At 39.4% G+C, this 26,774-nt stretch overlaps 1 protein-coding gene across 6 annotated transcripts in view; it reads left to right on the top strand.

Annotated features, from left to right (window-relative positions):
* The window catches only part of ITPR1 (inositol 1,4,5-trisphosphate receptor type 1), a 256,477-nt gene that overhangs the window by 41,809 nt on the left and 187,894 nt on the right, over window positions 1-26,774 (top strand). For all 6 annotated transcript variants that reach the window (XR_015732679.1, XM_087887909.1, XM_087887911.1 and 3 more), the window contains exon 3: window positions 6,767-6,837. Coding sequence is in view for 5 of the 6 variants with exons in the window: in XM_087887909.1 (XP_087744035.1) it covers window positions 6,767-6,837 (71 nt within the window). In the remaining variant the exon portion in view is untranslated. The remainder of the gene's footprint in view (window positions 1-6,766; window positions 6,838-26,774) is intronic.

Below are 26,774 nucleotides of genomic sequence, written 5' to 3'. Positions count from 1 at the left end.
CAAGCCTCGGAGTGTTTTTTCATTAGGGGTGTTACTTGGAACCCTGACAACTTTTGCATTATTGCCCAAAAATCTACATAGATGTATCCATGTAATTATGGGCTTCACTCAAAGGAATTGTTATTTATTTGTTTACAGTATTTTTAAGTACCCTTGACAAAAGTGTGGACAACTGCAATATGCAATATCTTGTTTATTAAACATACTTTAAGTTACTGAATTATACTTCTCTGCAGGCAACTCTACTTTTATTGCAAAGAAGAACTGAAGCACTTGAGAACTGAAAACGAATAGATGAAGAAAGTTATGGGGAACTGAGAACCTTCTATTGAGAAGGCAGGAAGGAAATCGTTATAGATGTTGCAGCTGCTTTATCTGCTTAAAGAAGCAGTTATGAGATAAACAGGGAAGTTAAATAGAATTGTGAATGCCTTCCCAAGATCTTCAAGTATTAATACATAGGCAGTTGTGATCACATAAATATTAATAATCGCCTTCTTTGTGTGAGCAGAACTGATTTGGTATTAATTTTGGGTAGCTTTATTAAGCGTCAGTTATTTGAAGTTCCACTTGATGCTTTTGTTGGAAAAAGCTGCTGTGTTGAACTGTAAGCCACTGCTTAGCCTGTGTATGAATGTTTCCCAATTCTTAGGCAATCTTATAGTAGTATAAGATACTATACTAGTATCTTATAGTTGGTGTTCAAGAAGAGTTTTAAGCATGTGGGAAAAGTTCATTAGAATAATGGTCAAACGGCTAAGATGACATGCCGCCTTAGCATAACTAATGTTCTATTAGTAGTCCTGAATCCTCAGTATTTTTAAAAAAATCAAAATAGTATTCAATATGAACAATCCTCCCAAATATTGAAAAATTCAATGTGAAATGTACTTATTCCTATATCACATTAAAGACAGAAACCTGCAAGAGGTTATAGATTAGAACTCACGAACAAAGAAAATGGACTAAGTTTAATGTGTTTGTATATCCAAGTAATAAACTTAATTGCCATTAATACTATATACACATTTTTAATATATTCCTAGAATAGTAATTCTTTGCCTATGATCTAATTTTCGATGAAGTTGAATCTTCCCATCTATTAGAATTAACAATCTATTTGCTATAATTTCAAAAAACCGTAATATAAACTTTGACTTCATATTTCTGTTCTCTCATTTTGTATATGCATTTTGGAGGGGGGGAGGCGGGCGGGCAGAGTGGCATGTTACAAGGAATTAGTATTTTCTTTAATAAGGTATAGAAGTGAGATGAAACTTCAGTTAAAATTCTCTCTTCTGTATAACTGGAATCTGGCATTAGATGGCATCTGGTTTCTTCATTGTGTCACTTCCTTCTGTGCATGGATACCAATAATATTCTATTTCACTATATAAGACCGGTACTACTGAGCTGAGCTCAGAGCTTTACTTTCTTCTGGACTTTAGGTCACAAAGCTATGATGTAAACTTTCAAAAATTTTAAAGCCATATGATTCCTTCACATAACTACCCACTGAGGTTTGGGGTTTTCTTTGTTTTCCTTGCTACAGTTGATCTAGCAAGTAGCTGGACCATTAAAAGCTCTGAGCTTTAAATTAAAATGATCTATTTTGCAACAGAGACTAAAGTATTGCAGAAGTTTACTCTTTGCAAATCAGTGGAGGTTGGGCACTTTCTTCATCATAGGATAAGGTTTTTAAAAACTGAATTGAAATGAAGTAAATTGGGTGTGCAAATTTGCAAAAGAAAGATCAATTTGAAATCCAACTGGGGGCTAAAAGAAAATAATTCAATTCTCCTAGTGCATCCCTGTAAAAGAGCCAATTGGACAGTGACTTGGAATGTAAACTTTTTATTTTAAGTCCCTGGTTCTTCCTCCTAATCACACTTGATTTTCTCTCTCTGTCCCACCAGAGCCGAGATGGTCCTACCTTTAGACAATGATATAGAGTTTGTGCCTTCTCTATCTCTGTGCCTATCCTGGAGGTCCAATAGCCCCCCCCCAACTCCTTTGGTCTTTTCCAAGTCATTAAAGATCTGGATGTTCAAACAACATTTGGGCCAAGAGGTTGAATAAGGCCAGCTGCTTACTTTCAAGTTGTTTCAGGGAGTGAATGAGGATTTTTGAATAAGGACAATGAAGATGTGGTGGATAGCTTCTGCTTTTTAGGATCAACAATAAAGGAACAAGCAATATACTGCAGACTAGAGCAACCATGAAGATATTCAAATGCTGTTATGTGTCTATACCTACAAAGATCAGAATTGTACAAACCATGGTATTCCCTATGATAATCTATGGAAGCAAAAGTTGGTTTTTAAAGAAGTAGGAGAGGAAGAATATTGGTGCCTTTGAGCATTGGTGCTGGACAAGACTCTTGAGTACACCGTGGACAGCCAAAAAAACAAATCAATGGATCATCAAACAAATCAACCTAGAGTTCTCAGTTAGGGCATAAATGATCAAGTTTAAATCATTCTACCATGTTTCCCCGAAAATAAGATTAATTTTTGATCCAAAAGATACATTGGGGCTTATTCTCCAGTTAAGTCTTATTTTGGGGAAAATACAGTACTAAATGTGTCTGCCTGATGATATTAACTGGGGCTTATTTTTGGGGTAGGCCTCATATTACGAGCATTCTGAAAAATCAGGGCTTATTTTCCAGTTGGGTCTTATTTTGGGGGAAACACGGTACTTTGGACACATTATGGGAAGGCCCAGAACTCTGGAAAATGCTCTAGTGCTGAGAAAAGTGGAAGGAAAGAGAAGAAGGGGACAACCAGCAGCAAGGTGGAGAGATTTAGCTACATGACAATGAGTGCACCTTTGGAAGACTTGAAAGAATGTGTTAGGGATAGATTGTCATTGAGAAAACCTATCCTTGTGGTCACTATGGGTTGAAAACTTGGTGACACACAATCAATTAAATTTGTGCTAAATGGAATAGTAATTAAAAAGCAGGAGCTTTTTGCTTCTTTTCAAAAGAAAAGATAGGAGGAGCCAGAAATAGTAAAGATTCAGATGCATAAAATGAACTGTATCCTACTGAACGTTCTAATTCAGTAGATTGGAACTCTCTCGGATTCCTTGGAGCCAAAACAGAGAGGTCTCTTGTAGTTTGTAAACTAAATTCTTCATCTCAGCAAAGATCAGCCTCATGTTCTACTGAAAGTTTCCATATTTATAGAATGAAACCTGCCAGATGTTAAGAGATAGCCAAGACCATGCTAAATTTCACTTAAAAGCATAGAGGCCACCACAAACCTTCTGCCAAATTGTCTCCAGCCTGCAATATATAAGGCTTATTTTTTCTATTTTTAGAATAAATTAGAAAAACAATGAAATGTATGTACACTTCTCTCTCTGAATCTTTTGCCTTTGACTTGGCCCAAATTACTTCCAGAAGCAAAGTGTATTTTCAGTTTTGTAATATGTGCACCTACACTGATGTTTATTTACAGGAAGTAGCTTGCTCTGAGATAAGACAGTATCTGGTTTCCTAGGAGTTAACAAACATGAATATCAGTCAACACATGTAATTACTTATGTATATCTATACAGTCAATGGGTTGCCTTGTCAACAGCCTTTTGATGTAAAAGTTAAGAGTACTGAAGCTTCTGTAATGCCAGTATCTTCTATGGTCACTTTAACATTTATGGTTATAACTGGTCATTTTGCTATCAGAAATTTAGTTCACTATCTTGTCTTTTTAAACTTTTATTACTTTCTAGTAAAGCACTTATCCTGACTCAGTTTGTTTGTACATGACGATGATATGTTTACCACGGTTTATGGTTTTTGATAAGTACATATAATCATGCAAGCTATCTTCTGCCTGTAGACTTGTGCAACTCATCAGTGATCATTGCTGGCTTATACAGGGTTCCCATGGTTTTCTTGCTACCCAAAGCCAAATACATAAAATCCATGATTGTGATTTCAAGGGAATTGTAGGTTGATGTATCCATTCCCACAAACGCAGAACTATTGCTTTACATGGGCATTTTTCTACATCAGAGCTAAGTTCGATTTGTGGATGCATGCATAAGGTTGTAATTAAAAATTTAACAAAGTTATTTCATTATATAATGAAATATGCAGTATATTCAGTCCTTAAATATAACATTTTCTAAGGGAAGATACAAGCATAAGAAATTCATATGTATAAAAAATTAAATGAACATATTAGGTCAATAAGAGAGTGAAAGAAACAACATCATTGGAACAACACAGGAACCATATGATGTGAAATACTTGTTAAATGTTTAATTAAATTTCTATTTATATATATATATATATTTAATTAAATTTAATTAAACATTTAACATATATTTCACATTATATGGCTCCTGTGTTGTTCCAATGCTGCTGTTTGTTTGTTTGTTCTCACCCAGGAAATTTAGTAGGAAATATTCCTCTTTTGACTGGTTTTCTTTTCATTAAGTTGCTGATAAATTCGATTCGCAAAGGTAACTATTAAAAGTTTTTTTATTTAATCCATTCAGATAAATTAATTAAAAGAATAACAGTTTACCTTAACAGGAAATGATCAAATAAGTAGATAGATGTTCTTTGTTGGCCTTTTGTAATTTTTCTGGCCATACTCAGAAATCTAAAATAACAATGTTTATTTAGTAAAATGGTCACAATTAAATCAGTAGACCCTGTTGTCTATTTCTAAATGGATTATAACAGTGTTGATAATGATAGTAGTCCTTGACTTATGAAAACAATTGGGACCCGAATTTCCATTATTAAACAAGGCAATTGGTAAGTGAGTTGTAAAATAATAGTAAATTTTTTTTTATTATTATTTTCGTCATTGGTTGTTCAATGAATCATTGCAGTTTTTAAGTGAATCATGCAATAATTAAGCAAATGTGGCTTTACCCAATGATTTTGCCTGTTGGAACCTGTCTAACAAGGTCACAAATAATGATTACATGACCCTAGGTCATTGCACCCATCATAAATACATGTCGGCTTTCAAGCACCCACATTTTGATCACATCACCATGGGGAGGCTACAACAGTGTGAGGAGCAGTTGTAAGTCACTATTTTCAATGCTATTGTAACTTCAAATGGTCACTAAATGAATGGTGGTAAGTCAACTATATGTAGTTAGTAGGCAATAATAGCACCCAAATAGCATATACCCATTGTCTCATGCCGCGCAGCAAGACACATTAATTAAAATGTATATAATTTGATATCACTTTATCTTCACTGGGATACTCTCATAAAATAAATTTAATTCTTATCCAGTGGATAAGAATTCATTTTATAGCTACTGGCTGTTTCCCATTTTGGTATAAATTTGATTTGAATGCCATTTTATTTTATGCAAGAAGGGGGATGCCTCTGTGGGTAGAAAAGCACTTGTATTATTTCTCTGTATGTTCAGGGATGCATGTATAAATAGCCTGCTCTCTAGTGTCAAAAATTACTCTTTGAAGATTCATATTTTTCTCATCTTTATTTCACCTTCTGGTTTTTGAAATTCAACTATGTCAGAGTTTGTGCAGCACCTCCGACCAGCACACAAGTAAATGAACTTCTGCAGGATTCAATTACATAAGAAAATTTCTTTATATACAATACCATACATCAGAATTCAGCATACAATATCAGGAACACAGAAGCAATATTCATAGAAACAAGTCATCACAGAGTAGAGAGATACAGAGGCTAATATCAAGAGCCTTGATAGTACAGTGGTTTAGTGCACCCTGTTATTAACACAGCTGCCTGCAATTTCTGCTGGTTCGAATCTCTCCAAGGCTTAAGGTTGACTCAGCCTTCCATCCTTTCTAAGGTAGGTGAAATGAGGACCCAGTTTGTGGGGGCAATAAGCTGACTTTGTATAAAATATACAAAAGAATGAAGGCTATTGCTTAATGCATTGTAAGCCGCCCTGAGTCTCCGGAGAAGGGCGGCATATAAATCAAATTAAAAAAAAAAATAATAATATTGTACAGAGGCACCCATTACAAAGGCCAAACCAACTCTTATATACAGTTCAGCAAGTCTAAGCCACGCCCAGACTCCAAACTGTCTCTTATGGCCCCATACAAACAAATACGATGTTTTTCCGTTTCTAAACAGTCCACATTGGCTGACGAATTACCATGCCTATTCAAACAATCCCCATTGGCTGACCTGTTGCTATATTCCAATCTATGAATATTCATACTCTGACAAACTACACTTGCCATTAGATGTTAAATTTATATTTACCGACAATGAAATAAAGGGAGGCTAGTATAGATCTATTTCAAGCTATTTAGATCTCATTAGTTAGCCATACTCTTCTGGGATTCAAACCTGAGCTATTTACATATAGGTAGATGTATTCACTTCTAAGCCATGGACTCTCCTAGCTTTGTTGGCTCTACCAGGGGAGAGACTGTTTTTTATCAGGACAACCTGGTCTACCCAAACATGGGACAGAGCATTCCACCTTCGCCTTTCAGCCCCAATCCAGGAGCCTTCAAAGGCACCCACTTACCATTAGACTTACAGATGTTCCCTGAGTGGAAATGTTGCATTTTTGAGGAACACAAATGAAAATAAGAATGATAGAATGTAGTGTCTGGGAAAAGTCAGATAGTTCAGCTGTTTTTCTAACTTAATCTTTGGTGACTTACCGGTATTTCTCTTTCATTCTTCAAAGGGATCTTAAATTGGTGTCTGAAAAATACTAGTTTGGAGATTGTAATGTTAATTTTAATTCTGTTCCCCATTTTTGCTTATTGCAGACTTGTTGATGACCGATGTGTTGTACAACCAGAAACAGGTGATCTTAACAGTCCTCCTAAAAAATTCCGAGGTAAGACATTCAACTGCACCTTCACTTACACATTCAAATGATATTTCTCTGCTGGCGGATAACGAAAATTAATGGTTTTACTGAATGTTATGTTATAGAACGTAAAGATATTTTGTCTCTTTTCATGGAGTTTTTAAGGCCTTTTTTAAAATCACGTGTACTGAAGAATTTTACCCATTTCAGCAAGCATTGTACATTTGTTTCCCTTTTTATTTCACTGATTTATCTATGCTGACAGCTATCCTAATGGCATTTTCCCACCACCAGTTCAAAGTGCTGTTCATTATCCTTGAGTTATTTGTGTACTGAAAAGTCTACTAAACGGTCCAGTTTTCTTCTTTAAAACCTCTATCGATGGAGAACCCACAGTGCCCCTACATAGGCTGTTCCACTGTTGTATATAACTTATTATCAGAAAGTAGTTCCTTATATTTAAATGAAATGTAGGTAGAAACCTATATCCATTATTTCTGGTTTTGGTTTCTGTAGCAATGGAAAATAGTTTCTGTCTTTTCCATGGCACCCTGCAATGTACTTGAATGCTGATATCATGTCTCTTCTTAATCTATAAAGTACATACATACATACATACATACATACATACCAGTGGTGGATTGCTACTGGTTCGCCCCAGTTTCGGCGAACTGGTAGCAGCGGCGGTGGGAGGCTCTGCCCACCTGCCCAGATGTCATCAAATATGCTCTGCGCAGGCTCAGAAGCTTCTGCACATGCGCAGAAGTGGCATGCGTACGAGTGAACCGGTAGCACAGGTAAGTGAAACCCACCACTGATACATACATACATGCATACTTACATACATGCATGCATGCATACATACATACATACATATATACATACATCTTCTTTCTTTCTGACAGTCCTTACAGAATATGCTCTCAGATCCCTGTATTGTCATCATTGCCATGTTCTGATCTGTTCTAATTTGTCTCTTTTTCTGGAAATATGGTTCCCAGAGTGATATTTCAGCACATAATCACCACACTCAGAATAGGAGTGCATCTGACTTAAGTTTAGCTTCAGTTTCCTTTCTGTGGTTCATTTTACACACCATTCTGTCATAATTCAAACCAGATAAAGTTTAAAAAAAAAGTGACGAGAGAAACTGAATCACAAGCAGCACTTTTATTTAGCATTTCCCTCCCTTCCCGTTCCCTTCCCTTTCTATGTAATCTACTATCACTGGTATTTCATCTGCGCTTGGGGCATTTTTGCTCGACAGCTGGTTTATTGCTTCTTGTTCTCCACTTTCTAATAGAGTCAGGTCCAGAAAATATTTTCTCTCTACAAATATTTCTTTTATTGTGTAATCCCATTTATAAATAGTTTCTATATTCCTATAGGTTTTTTGTGTATGTTCTTGTAACTTCATTGCTTCTTTTAGACTTCTGCCAGTACTGTTCTTGAATAATGTTATCTGTAAATATCTTTGTGATTTTCCTTCTCATGTTATTTTTGTCTGTTGACATTTTCAGTTAAGATGGTATACTTTGTCCCTTTTTACTGGAAAGCTTACATTCAATTATTATATTTCCTGTTTGACTATGGCTTTCATTCACTGTCCTTTCTTGGTTTCAAGCTGTTTGGATCTCTTTGTTTACCATTTTTTTCTGCTTGCTTCATTTATCTTTTATCTCTTCACCTGCCCCTACAGATTCTCTTTTCCTAGAGTTAAAAGTATTGATTTTGTATCTTATATTAAGCTTAAAGTCTGACAGCATGTCCTCCATGGAAAGTTTTGTTGGTGTACCAATGATCCTTTTTAAATCTAATACCTGTGTATGATGCTTGTAATTCATGGTTTGTTTTGCTGCACCTGGAAATATTTTGGTTGGCTGGATGGCTTTCCGCTCCACTTTTGTTTCTCATTATACAGTCAATTTGATTCCAATGTTGTCCATATGGTGATCTCCAGGCATATAGTGTGCATTTACATGCCTTGAAGCAGATGTTGACAGTGAACAAAGAATTACCTTTCCAAATATAATATCTTTATTAACTCTGCATTATTGTGTTTGCCCAGTTCAATTTTCCAGGTTCTCCTCTTTCTTCAATTTTAATGTTTAATTTACTTTAATTAATTCAATTTATATGCCACCCCTCTCCGAAGACTCAGGGCGGCTATTCCAAATACTACGTCTTTTCTGGGTAATGCACTTAGCAATTCTTGAAACTTGCTATTGATTGATTAGGTGTCGTCAAGTAATTTTCCATTCCTAGGAACCACCTAGATAAATTTTCCTTCATGACCATCCAGCCCTGACTTGTTCTTTTCAAGTCTATCAATGGTGCACACAGCACCACCATAAGTCCATCTACCTTGTTGCTGGTGGTCTTCTTCCTCTCTTTTTTCTACCTTTCACATAATTTCTCAATGTTCGCTACATTTGCACTTTTAGTAAAGGCATAGACATCACCTTATTCTTATTGTCATTGTTGTGCGGTTTATTGAGTTATAACCAAGAACGTATCTCTTTTCAATGTGTGAAAATCACCTTTGCAACAGTAAATATCCATTCTGTAGGCAGAACGTTCTGCCTTTGTTTATTTGGTTGTCCTCCACAGCCTATAACTGATTATATTGTTACTGTAAATAAGTTTTAATCCTATTCTAGAATCATTCAAATCAGTTAGTAATTGGAGAAGCATATGAACCTAGTTAGGAAAATAAATATTGCCATTTTAGCAGTGGAAATAAAAATAGAAATGACAAACAGAAACCACACATTGTATAACAAGTTTAAAAAAAAAACCCGAAAACAGTTTTGAAGTCAAATTATTATGAGAAACCTCCCTAAGAAAGGAAAATGGGTTGATAGCTCTTCCTTGGTTTTGCAAATCATGTTGCATGGTCATTCTTAATAAGCAGTATGGTTTAGATGTCTAATTCTGATAAGAAACAACAAGAGTCAGCATGCTAAATAGTTATGGAAATCCTACATCTGTGATTTTCATACCATTATATTATTACTGTTTTATATTTGTTTCCTACTTTCTTTCCAAACAAACTAATGAAGTTCTCTCTTATTTTGAGCTTGAGTCCTGGTGATTTGATATAAATTCCATAAAGTTTATTTGGCTGAGTTATTTGCTATTATTACCTTCTGAAATACTGCTCTTATATCCCAGTCTAGCCTTTAGTCCTGGTACAATTTACTGGTCCTATCTAAGTATTAATAATAAAGGAGAATATTTGTAGCTCAGGATTGACACGAAGGGTCCTTGGTGCTAGTCTGATGATGTTACCTAGTTTGGGTAATGAAATGTCTGCAAGAAAACAAGCAAGCTCCGAGAGCACTAAGGACCCACTAAACTCGGTTGCTACCTTTTGAGATCATTCAGACTTTAAGCATACATTAAATACTTTAAGCATACATTTATTAATGGTCTAGAAGGATCCACATCCACATTATGAAGAGCAATGTGATATAAATAAAATCTAGCTTGTAATATCTGATACTATAAATATATAATGGTGGTATGGAGTTTTATTGAATATTTTTAATCAGCAATATGCTGATGATACCCAGCTGTATATCTCCACCCCGCGTCAGTTCAGTGAATCGGTGGATGTGATGTGCCGGTGCCTGGAGGCTGTGAGGGTCTGGATGGGAGTCAACAGGCTCAGACTTAACCAAGACAAGACCGAGTGGCTGTGGGTATTGCCTCCTAAACACTATGTCGATTGTCCATCCCTGGTTCTGGGGGGGGGGGGAGAAATTGTCCCCCTCAGAATGGGTTCACAATTTGGGTGTCCTCCTAGATTCACAGCTAAGATTACAGCAACATCTAGCAGCTGTGCCTAGGGGGACCTTTGCACAGGTTCACCCGGTGCACCAATTGCGACCCTACTTGGATCAGGAGGCTCTCCTCACAGTCACTCATGCCCTTGTCACCTCACGGTGATTATTGCAATGTGCTCTACATGGGGCTACCCTTGAAGAGTGTTCGGAGACTACAGTTGGTCCAGAATGCAGCTGCGCAAGCTATCATGGGTGCACCTAGATGCACCCACATTACACCAATTCTCCACAAGCTGCACTGGCTCCCTATTGGTCTCTGGGCACAATTCAAGGTGTTGGTTATTACCTTTAAATCCCTACATGGCTCAGGGCCAGGCTATCTTCAAGACCGCCTTCTACCGCATAGCTCTCAGCGACCGGTAAGATCCCACAGAGTTGGTCTCCTCCGGGTCCCGTCAGCTAAACAATGCCGGCTGGCGGGCCCGCGGGGGAGGGCCTTCTCTGTGGCTGCCCCAGCTCTCTGGAACCAGTTACCTCCTGAGGTCTGGACTACCCCCACCCTATTGGCCTTCCGGAAAGCGGTGAAGACCTGGCTTTTCCAGCAGGCCTGGGGCCATTGATCTCACTGTTCAATCTTGCGAGATCCGGCCATGGATGGTGTGCATGTGTTTTTAATGTTTTTAAAATGCTTTTATAATATTTTTTTTAAAAAAATATGTTCATTGTTTGTATTATAACTCCCAGAGTCCCTTGGGAGTTGGACGGCATTGAAATATGATAAATTAAATTAAATTAAATTAATCATTTTAATAATTGAAGAATATAGTAAGTAGGACAGTTATTTCAGTGATGGGATTCAAATTTTTTTTTACTACCAGTTCTGTGGGCATGGCTTGGTGGACGTGGTGTGGCTTGGCTTAGTGGGCATGGCACTGGAAGGATACTGTAAAATCTCCATTCCCATTCGACTCCAGGGGAAGGATACTGTAAAATCTCCATTCCCTTCCTACTCCAGGGGAAGGTTATTGCAAAATCCCCATTTCCTCCCGATCAGCTGGAACTCAGGAGACAGAGAATAGATGGGGGAAGGCCCATCAGAGGTGATATTTATCGGTTCTCCGAACTACTCAAAATTTCCACTACCAGTTCTCCATAACTGGTCAGAACCTGCTGAATACCACCTCTGAGTTATTTGAAATATAACTAAAATGTAGTGAGGACAGAATGGGCAGAACTGTGTCATAAAAATGGATGAAGCATTTTGCATTTGTTTTTGTTTGAAGTAGGTTGGTTTGTTTTGTTTTTTTTAAGTCATACTTGTGTTTTTCCACTTAAAATGTTAGGAAATTATACCTTTTAACTCTGATCCCAGCCAGCAATCTTTGGAAAGAGGAGACACTGTTTAGAACTCAGGACTAGAGTGGGTGAACTGGAGGGCAGTCCTGATCAGAGAGTGTTGCAAGGGAAATAGCAGGAGGAAAAATACACTGACTGTCATTCTCACCTGTCAAGTTTAACTACTGGGGCTCTTGGTACATTACATAAAGCATAATGTAAAACTGTGATGAATGTAGTATGGATTCCCAGGAGGGAGGAAGCCCATTCCAGAGGAATAAGAGGCAACTTGGTTCAGATAGTTTGTGTGAGAGAAAGAGGCTGAAGACATCCCCTCCCTAATTGTTCCCAGAATGTAGCTTCCTGTAGGTAATAGTCTGCTTCAGTTTGGCAAGATTTTGTCTGTTGGTGTAGAACAATAAAGAAATCTGGAAGAAGCACTGTGTGTCTGTCTTATTTTCCGGAGCCTAACAAAAACTGTCTCTTAAATCCAACTCTAAAGAAGAACACACATCTATTAGCAATAAATAATCTGAAGGCAGAACGTCGATATGGGAAGAGATGATTTCCTGTTCATTGCATAAAGTGCAAAATGTACAACTCTCTGCCTGTTTGGCATAGCTTATGTGTTTGTGCTCAGTGCCATGAGCTTCTGGCTGTCAGGAAGCAAATCTGCTCTCTTTAAGCCAAGATTGGCTTCACTGGAGATGATACAGAGTAGGGAATGAAATGTGATAGCTTTGCCTGATTTTCAGGATGATAACTCCTCTGCTACAATGGAGAATGAAGATCTTGGAGAAGAACCACCTTTCAGGATAATGGAGATGTTGTCATAGAAGGGATCCAGTCCTTGGATGATAAACTTATACCATGTATGAAAGATTGTTCTCAGGGGAATAAAATGCTTGTCAGGGTTCAGATGGATGCCGTAATTAAATCATGAGCCTCAAGCCAAGCTTCAAAACAAATCCAGTTATTTATTAGGAGCTTCATGCCAGCATGGACCAGGTGGAGCCAACTCTGACCTTAGTTAATTCATGCTTTGCCTCTGACCCTGTTTCCCCTTCCCCCCAATATGTGTCAACAGTCACATTCCCCAATGAAGCAATTTTGCGGGCTGTAAAAGTCAGTCCCCTCCGGCCATTGTGGGTTTTCGTGGAGAAAACCTCAGCATATCCATTGGAATGTGCCTTGTTTTGACTGAGATGCCAGCTCCTTGATGCAGTTGGGAAGTTCGTTTTCCCATCCCTCCTCAAGAGCAGGTCAGGGATGCTTTGCAAGTTTACAATGCTTTTGGTTGTTAATGATTTATTTATATTTATTTTATTTATTAAATTTATTTGCTGCCCATCTTGTGGTTTAGGTGTCACTGATTCAACAATTAAAAATGCAGACAGATGAGGTTGTGTTGTGTTGTGTTGTGTTGTGTGTAGGCTGCTATGAAGTTGTGGATGCCAGGGGCCCATGTTAGCATCAGAGAAATCTAGACAAACAAGAAACCACATTTAGGCTGCTAGATAGCAGAAGGAAGTTCAAGACTATGTGGCATATGGGTTTCAATGACCTGACATGGCTGCAGTTCTGCTGGTGTGAGCCACCTATTGGAGCAGTCCAGCAGAACAGCAGCCGTGTCAGCCATCTATTGGAGCAAGTAAAAGGGGGAAAAGAAGCAAGTAACTTTTGGCTTGCAATGCTAATTGTGCTATCACAAGGACTGATGAGATGACCTGGCTCTAGCCAGGACTGGTGGGGTGAAATGTTGAGACACCAGCCCCATTGGCCTAGTCTGATATATAGGTGTTGAGGGCAGAATCCTAGGGGTGGGTGGAACACCCTTCTCCTCAATTTCTGGAGGATATGCTGCCGGTTTGACTAAAAATTGGAGAGAGGAGGAGGAGAAGAATAATAAAAAACTCTACTGAATGGCTGCAGACAAAAGCTGAAGAGAAAAATTAAATGTATGGAGTAGTTGCTGTCGGGAGCTGTGGTGGTGCAGTACTGCAGGCTACTTCTGCTGACTTGACTGCAATTTGGCAGTTCGCATCTCACCAGGCTCAAGATTGACTCAACCTTCCATCCTTCTGAAGTGGGTAAACTGAAGACCCAAATTGTTGGGGAAAATGTGCTGACTCTGTAAACAGCTTAAAGAGGACTGTAAAAGCACTGTGAAGTGGTATATAAGTCTAAGTGCTATTGCTAATTGTCTTAAATGGCTGGCTTGCTGGAAGGAGGAAAATGAGGACCCAGAGGAACTATAGCTCTACCAAAGACCCAGGAAAGAAAGGAGGAACCTGGCTGGCTGCAGGTGGCAGCTTCACCCACCCAAGACAGGAATCTGCTGTTGGTGGTAAAATCCTGGTCTCTGGGGAAGAACTGGGCAAAAGATCCTGGGAGATGTTTTTCCCCAACAGGGAAGCAGTAGAGTTAAGATGAATAGTTCTTTGTCAATTTCCACTTTTTCAGAGCAAAATATGCCTCTGGTTTGAAAAGAACCTCATTCACACTGTGACTGATTATTAAGGTAGCATTTTCAGAAATGCTACCTTGTCATGCATAGATAGGACCAACTAGATAGGTTGAACATCAGCATACTTAGAATGTGAATGTAATGGTGATGCCAGATGAAAAAGTTTAGATCTGATGGATACTGGGGTATAATTTGGACAAGCTGAACTTGTAAAAAAGAGATAGTTTGTACATTTAACAGTAGCTTTTAAACTGATCCCTGGAGGAAAGCTGGCAGGTACTGGGCAGTATCTCATGTAAAGGGATGTAAATATTATAGGATCTCCTATAAGAGGTAGAATTAATATTGGAAGTAGGTTAATGAGCAGTCATGTCAGTCAAAGATGAAAAGAAAACAAAAAGACAGTGAAAACAGCCTGTGTCCTCGACATTTGAAAAGGACATATTTTATAATTTCTGCATCAATGCCAGAAGTCTCTAAACCAAGAGGAAGATTAGAATAGTCGATTGCAAATAAGAACATAAACGATGGAGCAGCTGGGAAAGCTGGGGCATTGGAACGAATTGGGCCCTAATGATGTCTGTGGATTACTGATGTATAAGCTGCCTGGAGTCATTTACTGAGATGGGAGGGTATAGAAATGAAAGGAAGGAAGGAAGGAAGGAAGGAAGGAAGGAAGGAAGGAAGGAAGGAAGGAAGGAAAAAACAAGAAAAAAAAGAAAAAAAGGAGAGAGAGAAAGAAAGAAAAAAAAGAAAAAGAAAGAAAGGAAACAAACAAACAAACAAACTAGGCACTGGTGCGCCCAAAAAGATTATGTGCCAGAGCACTGGGAGGATAGCAGTCAGACACCAATTTTTAAAAATAAAAGCAGGGAGGATCTGGAAAATTATAAACCAGGCAGAATAATGTATCTTTCGTATAAATGGATAGAAATGACAGTAAAAGAAAAAAACATCTCAGTATATAGAAGACATTGCCTTATTGATGAAACATCAGCATTGATTCTGCAAAGGTCAATTCTGGTCTCATCAACTTTAGAAAGGTATTTTAGAATGTCAGCAGGCATATATATGGAGGTGACTCTGTTGACATATTATAGTTAGATTTTCAAAAAGCCTTTGACAAGTTTATTATCGAAGTCTCTGGAATAAAGTTAGCTGCCATGGATTAAGTGGGCTGTTCTGTTGATGGATTGTTAACTGATTAAAAATAGAATAGCAATAAGTGATTTTTTTTTCCCAGTGGAGAGAAGAAATAAATGGTGTTCTTTAAGAATCAGGCTGGCCTTGTGCTTTTCTATTTGGTCATGAAAGTTTCTCACATGAGCTGACCAACTTTAATGGGTAATGAACCGTTTAGAGTTCATTGGGATTTTGAAGAGCTCCCGAAGGATTCATTTAAACTAGATGAGTGGTCATCCATATTGCAAATTCAATTCAATTTTACTAACTATAAAGTGATACATGTTGGAACCCAGACAATCCCTAACTCCTAACTGCATGTACACCTTGATGGTACTATCTATTACTAATCAGAAAAAAGAATCTTAGAATCATAGTATATAGTACAATGAGTATCTGGCTAACAGCCATGAGAAAGGCACATTGCGTACTCAGAAGCAGTAGGAAGTGGTGTGAATATATATATTTTTAAACACTGTAATGCCCTTATACAAATCTATGGTATATCGTCATCTGGAGCACTGTATAGTTCTGGTTATCATATTTGAAGGGTGCGATAGAATTGGAAGAAATGTAGAAAAAGGCAACCAAAATTATTAGTTTCTTATGAAACCTTATCTTTAAAAAAAAAAGACAATAGGAAAGAGATAGAGTTGAGGGATATAAAATACAAGGAGGAAAACTGAAACAAATAACAGATAAAACAAATAATTTCTTCAGACAATGCATCCTAATTAACTTGTGGAAATCACTATGACAAGATATGATAATGGCCACTTTGATCATTATAGACTAAATAAATTCATGGACAAGGGGCCTATTAAAGGCTATTGGTCTTGAGGGAATAAAGTTACCTCTGGATTGGGCAGCATGTTTCCAACAAGTGGTGGCAAATTGTGCTGATATGGGTTAGTACCACGAGTCTTTTAAATATGTACTTGGGCTACTCAACCTGGGCTTAATTTTTTTATGTCCCAAGAAATATTGTCCTGCACGTGTAATGTAAATCTGAAGATGTGGTAACATTATAGTTACAGTACACCAACAACTCTCACCTCATGTTGACTGTTGCCCCATTGAGAATGTGATTTGAGTGTCATGGTTGACCAGGAAAGATTTGATTGACTTCTTTAACCTGTGAACACATTACAGTAGCATCTTAATTTGAAGAGAAAATTCACACATACTCCATCCCATCCCTACACATACAGGTCATATGTTTTCATCAGCAAACTGATCTTAGTAATATATTAGTGCCTTAAGTATGGTCTAAAATAAATTAGGAGCTAATTTAACAAGATTTGGTCTCCTATATGAAAGCTTCATTTGGAAGATGGGAAATCAAGATCATCACATTAAGTAATATTAGATTACTTTATACATAATAGCTCTCTTTTAGTTATAGCTCTATTTTAGTTATAATTGGAAGTATGTACATTTACTTGGGGAAAATCTTCACAGGTTAACTAGGTGAATAGAGCACTTGTAACAATCCTTATAACAATGGAACAATGCAATGCCAACTTGTGTCATTTAGTGTCAAAAGTGTGATGGGCAAACTTTCTTTGTTGTTTAAAAACCTGTTCTAGAAGAAATTATCACACTGATGTACCCTCAGATCCTTAATAATATACCTTTTAAGATGGATAATTCAGAGTACATTGATGCTTGGGTTGCTAAGCAACACTTTGAGATGTTAGAGTCCAAGGAATGTACATACTTAAAAATCTGTGAGTAATACAAAATCTCTTAGTACTGTAAAGTTTAAGGTAAACACTTTTAAAGTCTGTTTGGCCTTTGAAATCTATACTGCTGAAGTTTCCATGTATTGTTATATATACATTTTTATAATGCTTTGGTAGCAACACAGAGTTCCTTCTTAGCATTAAACTATTTGAGCAGGGTGTGTATATTAGATAGGCTGTTTGGAAAACTATTGAGCTTGTCTGTGTAAACCATGATTTGAAATAAGAGGTTTAGTCTCATGTTAATTTATCTCCTGCCCTCTAATCAAAAGTTTACAGCAAAAAAAAAAAAAAAGAAGAAGAAGAAGAAAAAAACAACTTTAGGTGATCTATAGATGTACTTAATGGTCTATAGTTCTTTCTAGTTGCCTGCTGATTAAGGTTTAGATATTCACATTTTATACCCCTCTTTACTCAAAAACACATATTGTGTGCTTCTTATTATTGCTATAGTGACTTGTAATCTGATTCATATTATGATTTCCCATGTGTAACATTTAAAGTTAGTAGGATTACCCATTTAGCTGCTGTGACATTAATGGGCAAACTTTTTTCCCCTCTGTATCTTATATTAATCAAGACTAGCATTTCTTTTGACTGGAATCCAATAAATAGACATTAAAACCTATTCTCTATTTCCAAAATGATTTTGATTTGACACCACTGACAATTACAATTATGGCAGGACATAGTTCCGTCTAGAAGAAAGTATCAGCATATCAATATGTTGATCATATCATATCAATAGCCAAAAATTGATGAATGCAGCTTTTCTCTCTATTTCAGGGACATTAGTTATATTTAAATTCTTCTTTGTAAAATGTGAAATTAATAATTGAGTTCATATTCTTGTAAAGGAAGGACTTGCTCCAAGGGAGGCCACTGTACTGCAGATAGCCGGATGTGAGTCCCTCCTTGTGAAGTGGGGACATGGGAGGCAGATGGGCTTGCTGATTACGTACCTGACTCCCTGCCACGTGTTGGCTGCCCTGCCCGAGCTGCTCAACGTGATTGCTGAGGTGGCGGTGGAGACCCCCGGGCTTATGGTCATGGGGGACTTCAATTTGCCATCTGTTGGTGAAGCGTCTGAGGCGGCCCAGGAGTTCATGGCTTCCATGACGGCCATGGACCTGACCCAATTAATTCATGGACCCACTCACATGGGAGGATACACTCTGGACTTGATTTTTGTCTCTGGTCAGTGGATGAATGATCTTGAGATAGGGGAGATAGTGACTGAGCCCTTGTCATGGTCAGATCATTCCCTTCTTAGGCTTGACTTTCTAACTGCCACACCCCGCCGCAGGGAGGCGGAACAGCCTAGATGGTTCTGCCCCAGGTGCCTGATGGACCCTGATAGGTTCCAGATGGAGCTTGGGCCATTCCCTGAGGCTCTGACTCACGGCTCGGCTAAAGAGCTGGTGGCCGCCTGGGATAGGGTGGCTGCTGACGCTTTGGACTGAGTCGTGCCTTTGCGGCCTCTGACCCATCGCCGAGTTTACCTGGCTCCTTGGTTTTCCAAGGAGCTGAGGGGGATGAAGCGCTGGAAAAGACGCCTGGAGAGCAGTTGGAGGTCTAGCCGTTCCGAATCTGACTGAACACTGGTAAGGTCTCATATTAAGACCTACCTAGTGGCGATAAAAGCGGCAAAATGTAATTATTTTTCCATTCTTATCACATCTGCAGATAACCGCCAGCCGCCCTGTTTAGGGTGACCCATCTCCTCCATCTGGGAGCATGGGAGGATCCCTTGCAGGGTCGAGCTGAGGATTTTGTTCAGTATCTGCACGATAAAATCACTCAGATTCAGGAAGGCTTGGTCTCTGACTGGCTGGGTACACACGGGATGATGGAGGCCGGTCTTGAGAATGTCATTTGGGAAGAGTTTGACCCTGTCGCTCCCGAGGACGTGGACAGGATACTGGGATGGCTGAATGCGACCACATGTTTATTGGACCCGTGTCCCTCCTGGTTGGTGCTGTTGTCCCGGGAGGTTACGCGAGCCTGGCTCCAGGGGATTATTAACGCTTCTTTGAGTGAGAGTGTCTTGTCATCTGCCTTGAAAGAGGTGGTGGTGAGGCCCCTCCTCAAGAAGCCCTCTCTGGATCCGGCTGTTTTGGCTAACTACCGTCCGGTCTCCAACCTTCGCTTTGTGGCGAAGGTTATTGAGAGTGTGGTGGCGCGACAGCTTCCTCAGTACCTGGATGAAGCTGTTTATCTAGATCCGCTCCAGTCCGGTTTCAGGCCTGGGCACAGCACAGAAATGACATTGGTCGCGTTGGTGGATGATCTCTGAGGGCTCGAGATAGGGGTTGTTCCTCTATCCTAGTCCTGTTAGATCTCTCAGCGGCTTTTGATATCATCGACCATGGTATCATGCTGTGCCGGTTGGAGGGGGTGGGGGGCACCGTCTTACAGTGGTTGTCCTCCTATCTCTCTGACCGGTCGCAGTCGGTGTTGGCAGGGGGGCAGAGGTCGACCCCGAGGCGCCTTGTTTGTGGGGTGCCGCAGGGATCGGTCCTCTCACCCCTTCTGTTCAACATTTATGTGAAGCCGCTGGGCGAGATCATCCTTGGTTTTGGGGTGGAATTCCATCAGTACGCTGACGATACTCAGCTGTACATCTCCACCCCAGGCCATCCCAACGATGCCCTTGAAGTGATGTCTCAGTGCCTAGAGGCCGTGCGGGTCTGGATGGGGAGAAACAGGCTTCGACTCAACCCTTCCAAGACTGAGTGGCTGTGGCTTCCAGCGTCCCGATATATCCAGCTGGTGCCATCGCTGGCTATTGGGGGTGAGTTACTGTCTTTAGAAGAGCATATGACGGCCATGGCCAGGGGGGCTTTTCATCAGGTTCGCCTGATTCGCCAGTTGCGTCCCTTTCTGGATCAGGACTCCTTATGCACAGTCACTCAGGTACTTGTCACTTCCCGCCTGGACTACTGCAATGCTCTCTACATGGGGCTCCCCTTGAGGAGCAGCCGGAGGCTCCAACTGGTGCAGAATGCGGCCGCGCGGGGGATTATGGGAGCGATGGGGCACTCCCATGTGACACCCCTCCTGCGCGAGCTGCATTGGCTTCCAGTGGTCTTCCAAGTGCGCTTCAAGGTGTTGGTTACCACCTTTAAAGCACTCCATGGCATAGGGCCTGGGTACTTACGGGACCGCCTTCTGCCACCGATAGCCTCCCACCGGCCAGTTCGCTCCCACAGAGAGGGACTCCTCAGGGTGCCATCAGCCAGGCAATGTCGGCTCACGACCCCAAGGGGGAGGGCCTTCTCTGTGGCTGCACCTGCCCTCTGGAACGACCTGCCCCCGGAGATATGTAGGATACCAGATCTCCATGCTTTTTGCCGTGCCCTCAAAACTTTTTTATTTCATCAAGCTGGGCTGGCATAACACCCCCCCCCTAGATATTTTTAATTGTAATATGGATTTTAGTTGGGAGGTTTTAAATTTTGGGCCAAAACTTGTTTAATTCTTTTAAAATTTTAAATTTTGTATTGGGATGCTTTTTATTCTAGGCTGTGCACCGCCCTGAGTCCATCAGGAGAAGGGCGGTATAAAAATTTAATAAAATAAAATAAATAAATAAATAAATATTAAATCCAAAATAAGAATAATTTCTTTATCCAACATTTCTAGGCTCTTCTATTTTGTTCCTTTTATTTTGAAAAATCAGATGGTTTTAAAGTTATCTACTAGTGTCCCTTATGTTTTGATTTGTATAGCTTTGACAGCAATGCTCTTTCTGATTTCATGGTACATTTTTACATACTGAGGAGTATCCTTCCAACTGAAAATAACATGCGAAACATTTAAATTAGCATCAGTTCTCTCAGATTTAACATATTAACAAAGTTGGAAGGGACCTTATAGGTCAGTGATGGCTAACCTTTTTTTCCTCGGATGCCAAAAGCGTGTGTGTGCGTGCGACCGCGTGTCCACACCCATAATGCAATCCCCCCATGTGCCCCTGTGCATGTGCGCACGGCCCCCCGCACCCCATTTTCGGTCTAGCAGCCCACCCTGAAGTCTCCTGTTACCAAAAATGGGCCGCGGGGGTGTGTGCCGCATGCACGTGTGACTCCCCCGCCCTCCCATGCATGCGTGCATCTCTTGCATGCACGACACAGACCCGAAAATCAGCTGGGAGGCGTGTGCGCATGCGCAGTGGAGCTGACCTAGGGCAACGGCTTGCGTGCCCGCAGAGATGGTTCCACGTACCACCTGTGGCATGCGTGCCATAGGTTTGCTATCACAGTTATAGGTTATCTAGCCCAACCCCCCAGCAGACCCTACATCATTACTGACAAATAGCAGTCCAATATTTTCTTGAAAGTCTCAAGTGATGAAGCTCCCACAACTTCTGAAGGCAAGTTGTTCCATTGGTTGATTGTTGTCACTGTCAGAAAGTTCCTCCTCATTTCTAGGTTGAATCTCTCCTTAGTCAGTTTCATCCATTATTTCTTGTCTGGCCTTCAGGTGTTTTGGAAAACAGCTTGACCCCTTCCTCTCTGTGGTAGCCCCTCAAATATTGGAAGACTGCTATCATGTTTCCCCTGGTCCTTCTCTTCACTAGACTAGCCATCCCAGTTCCTGCAACCGTTCTTCGTATGTTTTAGCCTCCAGTCCCCTAATCATCCTGGTTGCTCTCCTCTGCACTTTTTCCAGAGTCTCAACATCTTTTTTATAGTGTGGTGACCAAAACTGGATGCAGTACTCTAGGTGTGGTCTTACTAGGGCTTTATAGAGTGGCATTAGTACCTCACTTGATCTTGATTGTATCCCTCTGTTAATGCAATTTAGGATTGCATTGGCTTTTTTAGCTGCCACTGCACACTGCTGGCTCATATTTAGCTGGTTGTCCAGTAAGACTCCCAAGATCCCTCTCACAGTCACTGCTATTAAGCCTGGTTTCCTCCAGTTTATATGTGTGCTTTTGGTTTTTCTTACCTAAGTGTAGGACTTTACTTTTCTCTACATTGAATTTCATTTTGTTAGATAGGGCCCAGTGTTCAAGTCTGTCAAGATCCATCTGGATCTTGAGTTTATCTTCTGGGTTGTTAGCTATTCCTGCCAGCTTAGTATCATCTGCAAATTTGGTGAGTTTCCCTTCTATTCCCTCATCTAAGTCGTTTATGAAGATATTGAAGAGTATTGGGCCTAAGATGGAACCTTGTGGCACCCCACTGCTTCTCTCCATGTAGACTTAGACCCATTAAGGACTACTCGTTGAGTATGGTTTGTCAGCCAGTTCTGAATCCATCTGGTGGTGAAGCAATCTATCCCACTTTTTTCTAGTTTACGAAGAAGTAGATTGTGGTCTAATTTGTCGAATGCCTTGTTGAAGTCTAAATATATTATGTCGACAGTATTTCGCTGGTCTACTAATTTAGTCACTATGTTGAAGAATGAAATAAGATTGGTTTGGCGTGATCTGTTTTAACAAACCTGTGCTGACTGCTAGTTATTACTTTACTCGTTTCTAGATGTTGGCAGATCTGTTTTTTTATTATCTTTTCCAGTATCTTCCCAGGTATGGATGTTAGGCTGATTGGTCTGTAGTTTCCTGGGTCTGTTTTTTTTCCTTTTTTGAAGATGGGAACATCAGCTCTTTTCCAGTCCTCCAGTAGTTCCCTGGTGTTCCAGGATTTTTGAAAGATGTGGTGCAATGGTTCTGAGATGACATCTGTCAGCTCCTTTAGAACTCTGGGATGTAATCCATCAGGTCCTGGTGATTTGTGTTCATCAAGATCAGACAGGTGTTCTCTTACTATTTTTTTGCTTATTTTAACTTTTATTTCCAGTCTGTTTTTTACAGTTATGTTTCTGGTAGGTTGGGCTATAGTTTCTGTTTTGTGTGAAGACCGATGCAAAGAATGAGTTAAGCAGCTCTGCTTTCTCTCTGTTGTCTGTTACTTCCTTGCTGTCTTCTCTCTTAAGTGGACTGACTGTTCCCTTGATTTTTTGTTCTAATGCTTACGTTTGCATTATGTTGAATTCTAGTATGACATGGTCACTCTCACCCAAGGTTCCTGCAGTTTCAACTCCCTCTATCACTTTTTCTCTGTTGTATTAAGTCCACTATGACTGTCCCTCTAGTTCCCTCCTCTACCTTTTGGACAACAAAGTTGTCAGCTAGGTTGGTTAGGAACCTATTTCATTTTTCACTTGGTGCAGAATTAGTTTTCCAATTGATATCAGGGTAATTGAAGTCTCCCATTACTATTATCGTGTGTTTCCTATATATGTTTGTTAATTAGTTGGCAAAAAGGATATCTGTTTTTTCTCCTTGATTGGGTGGCGTATAGCATACACCTATGGCCATGTCATTCTTTTTGTCTTTTATGTTGACCAATATTCTATGAGGTTTTCGTCTTTGGTTTCATGCAATTCTGTAGCAATATAGTGATCCTTTACATGCAGTGCAACTCCACCTCCTCTTTTATGACGTCTGGTTTTTTTGTAGAGCTTGTATCCTCCTATAAGTATGTTCCAGTCATGGGTTTTGCCCCACCAAGTTTCTGTTATTTCTACTATGTTATATCTACCTTCGTGTATTAATAGTTCAAGTTCACTCTGTTTGTTCCCCAGACTTTGTGCATTTGTATATAGGCACTTGAGGTCTTTATGCCTGTCTCTGGGTATGCTTCCTATGTCTCCTATTTGGTATTTGAGTTTTTCTTCCTTTCCATCCCTCCTTACTTCATTATTTGTCTTGCTTTCTAGGGTTTTTTGCTTGGAATTAGTTCCTGGAGATCCTAAAGACTGGTCACCCTCCCTCCATCAGATCATTCTCTTAGTCTAGGACTTAGTAGACAGTCATGAAAGTCTTGGAAAAGATATTCAGATGCCTTAATGTGTCATTATTTACTGAGATTATAGTAATGTAAGCAGGGGAAGTTAAAATTGGATTCATTCATTCATTCGTTTGTTTGTTCATTCAATCAATCATTCAGTTCAATTCAATTGCCTATGCCATGATTTGGGCAACTAATGATGAGTAAAAATAAGATAAAAACATAACAAAATGCTAAATAACTTATTTATACTGTGCAGCAGCCAAGATACTAATCAACGGCAGCTAGCACAACCATGATACAAACTCAGTTACAGAGCCTGGGTCCCAAACCAGGTACGCAAGGATTTAAAAAAGCCAACAGAGTTCCAGCAAGTCTAATCTCCAAGAGAATGATGCTCCATAAGACAGATTTTACAACAGAAAATGTTTTCTTCCTAGTTTTCTTCAGATGAGATCCTTAATAGGATCCTACCTCTCCTGACACATTTAACAAGACAATAGATAGCAACCAGATCGAGATGGTTCCACGAGTAACCCAATCCCAGATCATACAGAAGAAGCAGGATGGAAAGAGTATTGACCGTTTTGAACAGGCTCCTGAATACATCATGCATAGTCAAGAAATAGATAATGGAACCAATCAACAATTGAGTTCTTTTTCAAATGACCAGATTCAAATTATTCTACTTCAGACCCATTGTTTGAAGACCTAGTTCTCTGGGGGAAAAAAGAAAAACTGTAGTAGCTAGGGAGATGGATTTAGTTACAGTAGCAATGGGTGCACCAGTAGAAGATCTAAAAGACTAGGTTAGGGACAGATCATCAGGAATGAAATCTATGTGGTCACTAAGAGATGATACTGATCTGATTGCAGATAATAAATCAATCAAAAGTAAATTGAGGTCCAACAGTACTTGAATGATTGCAGGCTGCTGAAATTACTAACAGCCTGATTTTAGAACTTTATTATCATTAGTTAACTGAATTTTGTTGCTCTGCATAAGCAGGTTCAATTTTTCCTTATATACGGTTAGAATAATTAATCAGTGGAATGACTTGCCTTCAGAAGTTGTGGATGCTTCAACACTGGAGGTTTTTAAGAAGAGGCAACCATTTGTCTGTTTACTTGAGCAAGAGATTGGACTAGAAGACCTCCAAGATCCTTTCCATCTCTCTTATTCTGTTATATGAAAAATAATCTTATTCAAATATGAATTGATTGAAATATATTTATGTAGAAGTAAAATCTTCCAACACAAACTATAAAGAATATAGTATTCTTTAATAAGAATGTTCTTTAAAGAATAAAAAACATGACCTTCACAGTTCCATTACCAAACAAGGAGTAACAAACTTGAAAATGTTACACAACATTGCATGAAGATGCCTTTTTTAGCTGCATAGCTTATTTTAACTCCTCCTTTACCTTTATGAGATATTTATCTTTAGTAAAAAATTGAAATCAAGTATCTAAAGACATTGTATTAGGTTTATTAGTTCCATTTAACAGCTATTTTCCAACATTGCCAACCAAAGACATAATATGTTTTTGTTACCATAGTTTCTGTGTAAGATCTGACCTTACCTTCAATGACATTCTGTTAGAAAGAACTAGATAATCAGTTTTCTATAATTAGTGTGTACCCTACTAATAAGCCAGTCTGAATATGAATGAAATATTATATGTGGACAATAGACGTCATGAGACTGATGTACCTTGATAAATCTATGAAGAATTAAAATTGGGGCTGCTTAACCTACTTGTAGCTTTTATGTCAGGGAAAATAAAATGCAACCAGTAGCTGAGATCACTTTTAATACAGATTTTAAAATCTGTACTTCAAGTTCCACACATTTGCATAACCCTACGGTTGCCCTCATTTAAGCTTGCAGATTAAGAAAATTGAGAGCATAGTCTCTTTTAGTTTGAGATTTCTACTCTGTTTGTGGACCATTAGACCACTGCATAAAGTGAAGGGACAATGGTTTTGGACACCATAGCAAATTTATTTCTCTAGGTGATTGTAAATACAAAATGGGCAAAAAGTCTACAAAAACACACAAGATTTGTGTGTGTGCGTGTGATATTTGGATGCCACCAAACTCCAAATTGACTGTTCCCATCTGAAGTTCTCTGATGCTTTGTAAAACAGTGCCAAAATTGCATAAGATATGAGTCCAAAATCATACATGATTTAATGATTTCATGAGAATTGGGCAATTAAAAAGACAAACATATTTTCATTTTTATTATGGTATCAGGGAGCATTTAGAATCCCTATTATTAGTAATTCCCTGTCTCCTCAAATTATAGCGGTGACTCTGCCAGTGAAAACGGAGCTTGGGAGGGTCGTGTGCGGCCTTCCTGAGCTTCATTTTCATCAGCAGAGGGTTGCAGGATGCCATTGCAGCTGAAAATGGAGCTTGGCAGCCCGTTTTCGCTGGCAGAGAGCTTAGACCACCACCTGCACCCTGGACATGAGTGACGTCAAGCTGGCCATGCAGACTCTAGCCATGCCCACCCAGCCCCCAAGGTCAAAGTCACAGCCTTGATGTGGCCCTCAGTGAAATAAACTTTGACACCCCTGCACTAGAAGATAGGAAAGATGAAGAAAAGGCAGCAAGGGCATCTCATAATTATC

This window comes from Pantherophis guttatus, chromosome 2 (genome assembly GCF_059756535.1).
Source record: "Pantherophis guttatus breed Tessera chromosome 2, ASM5975653v1, whole genome shotgun sequence".
Classification (NCBI taxonomy): domain Eukaryota; kingdom Metazoa; phylum Chordata; class Lepidosauria; order Squamata; family Colubridae; genus Pantherophis; species Pantherophis guttatus.
Note: the sequence above shows the minus strand (reverse complement) of the source record. Positions and strands in the feature narration are given on the sequence as shown.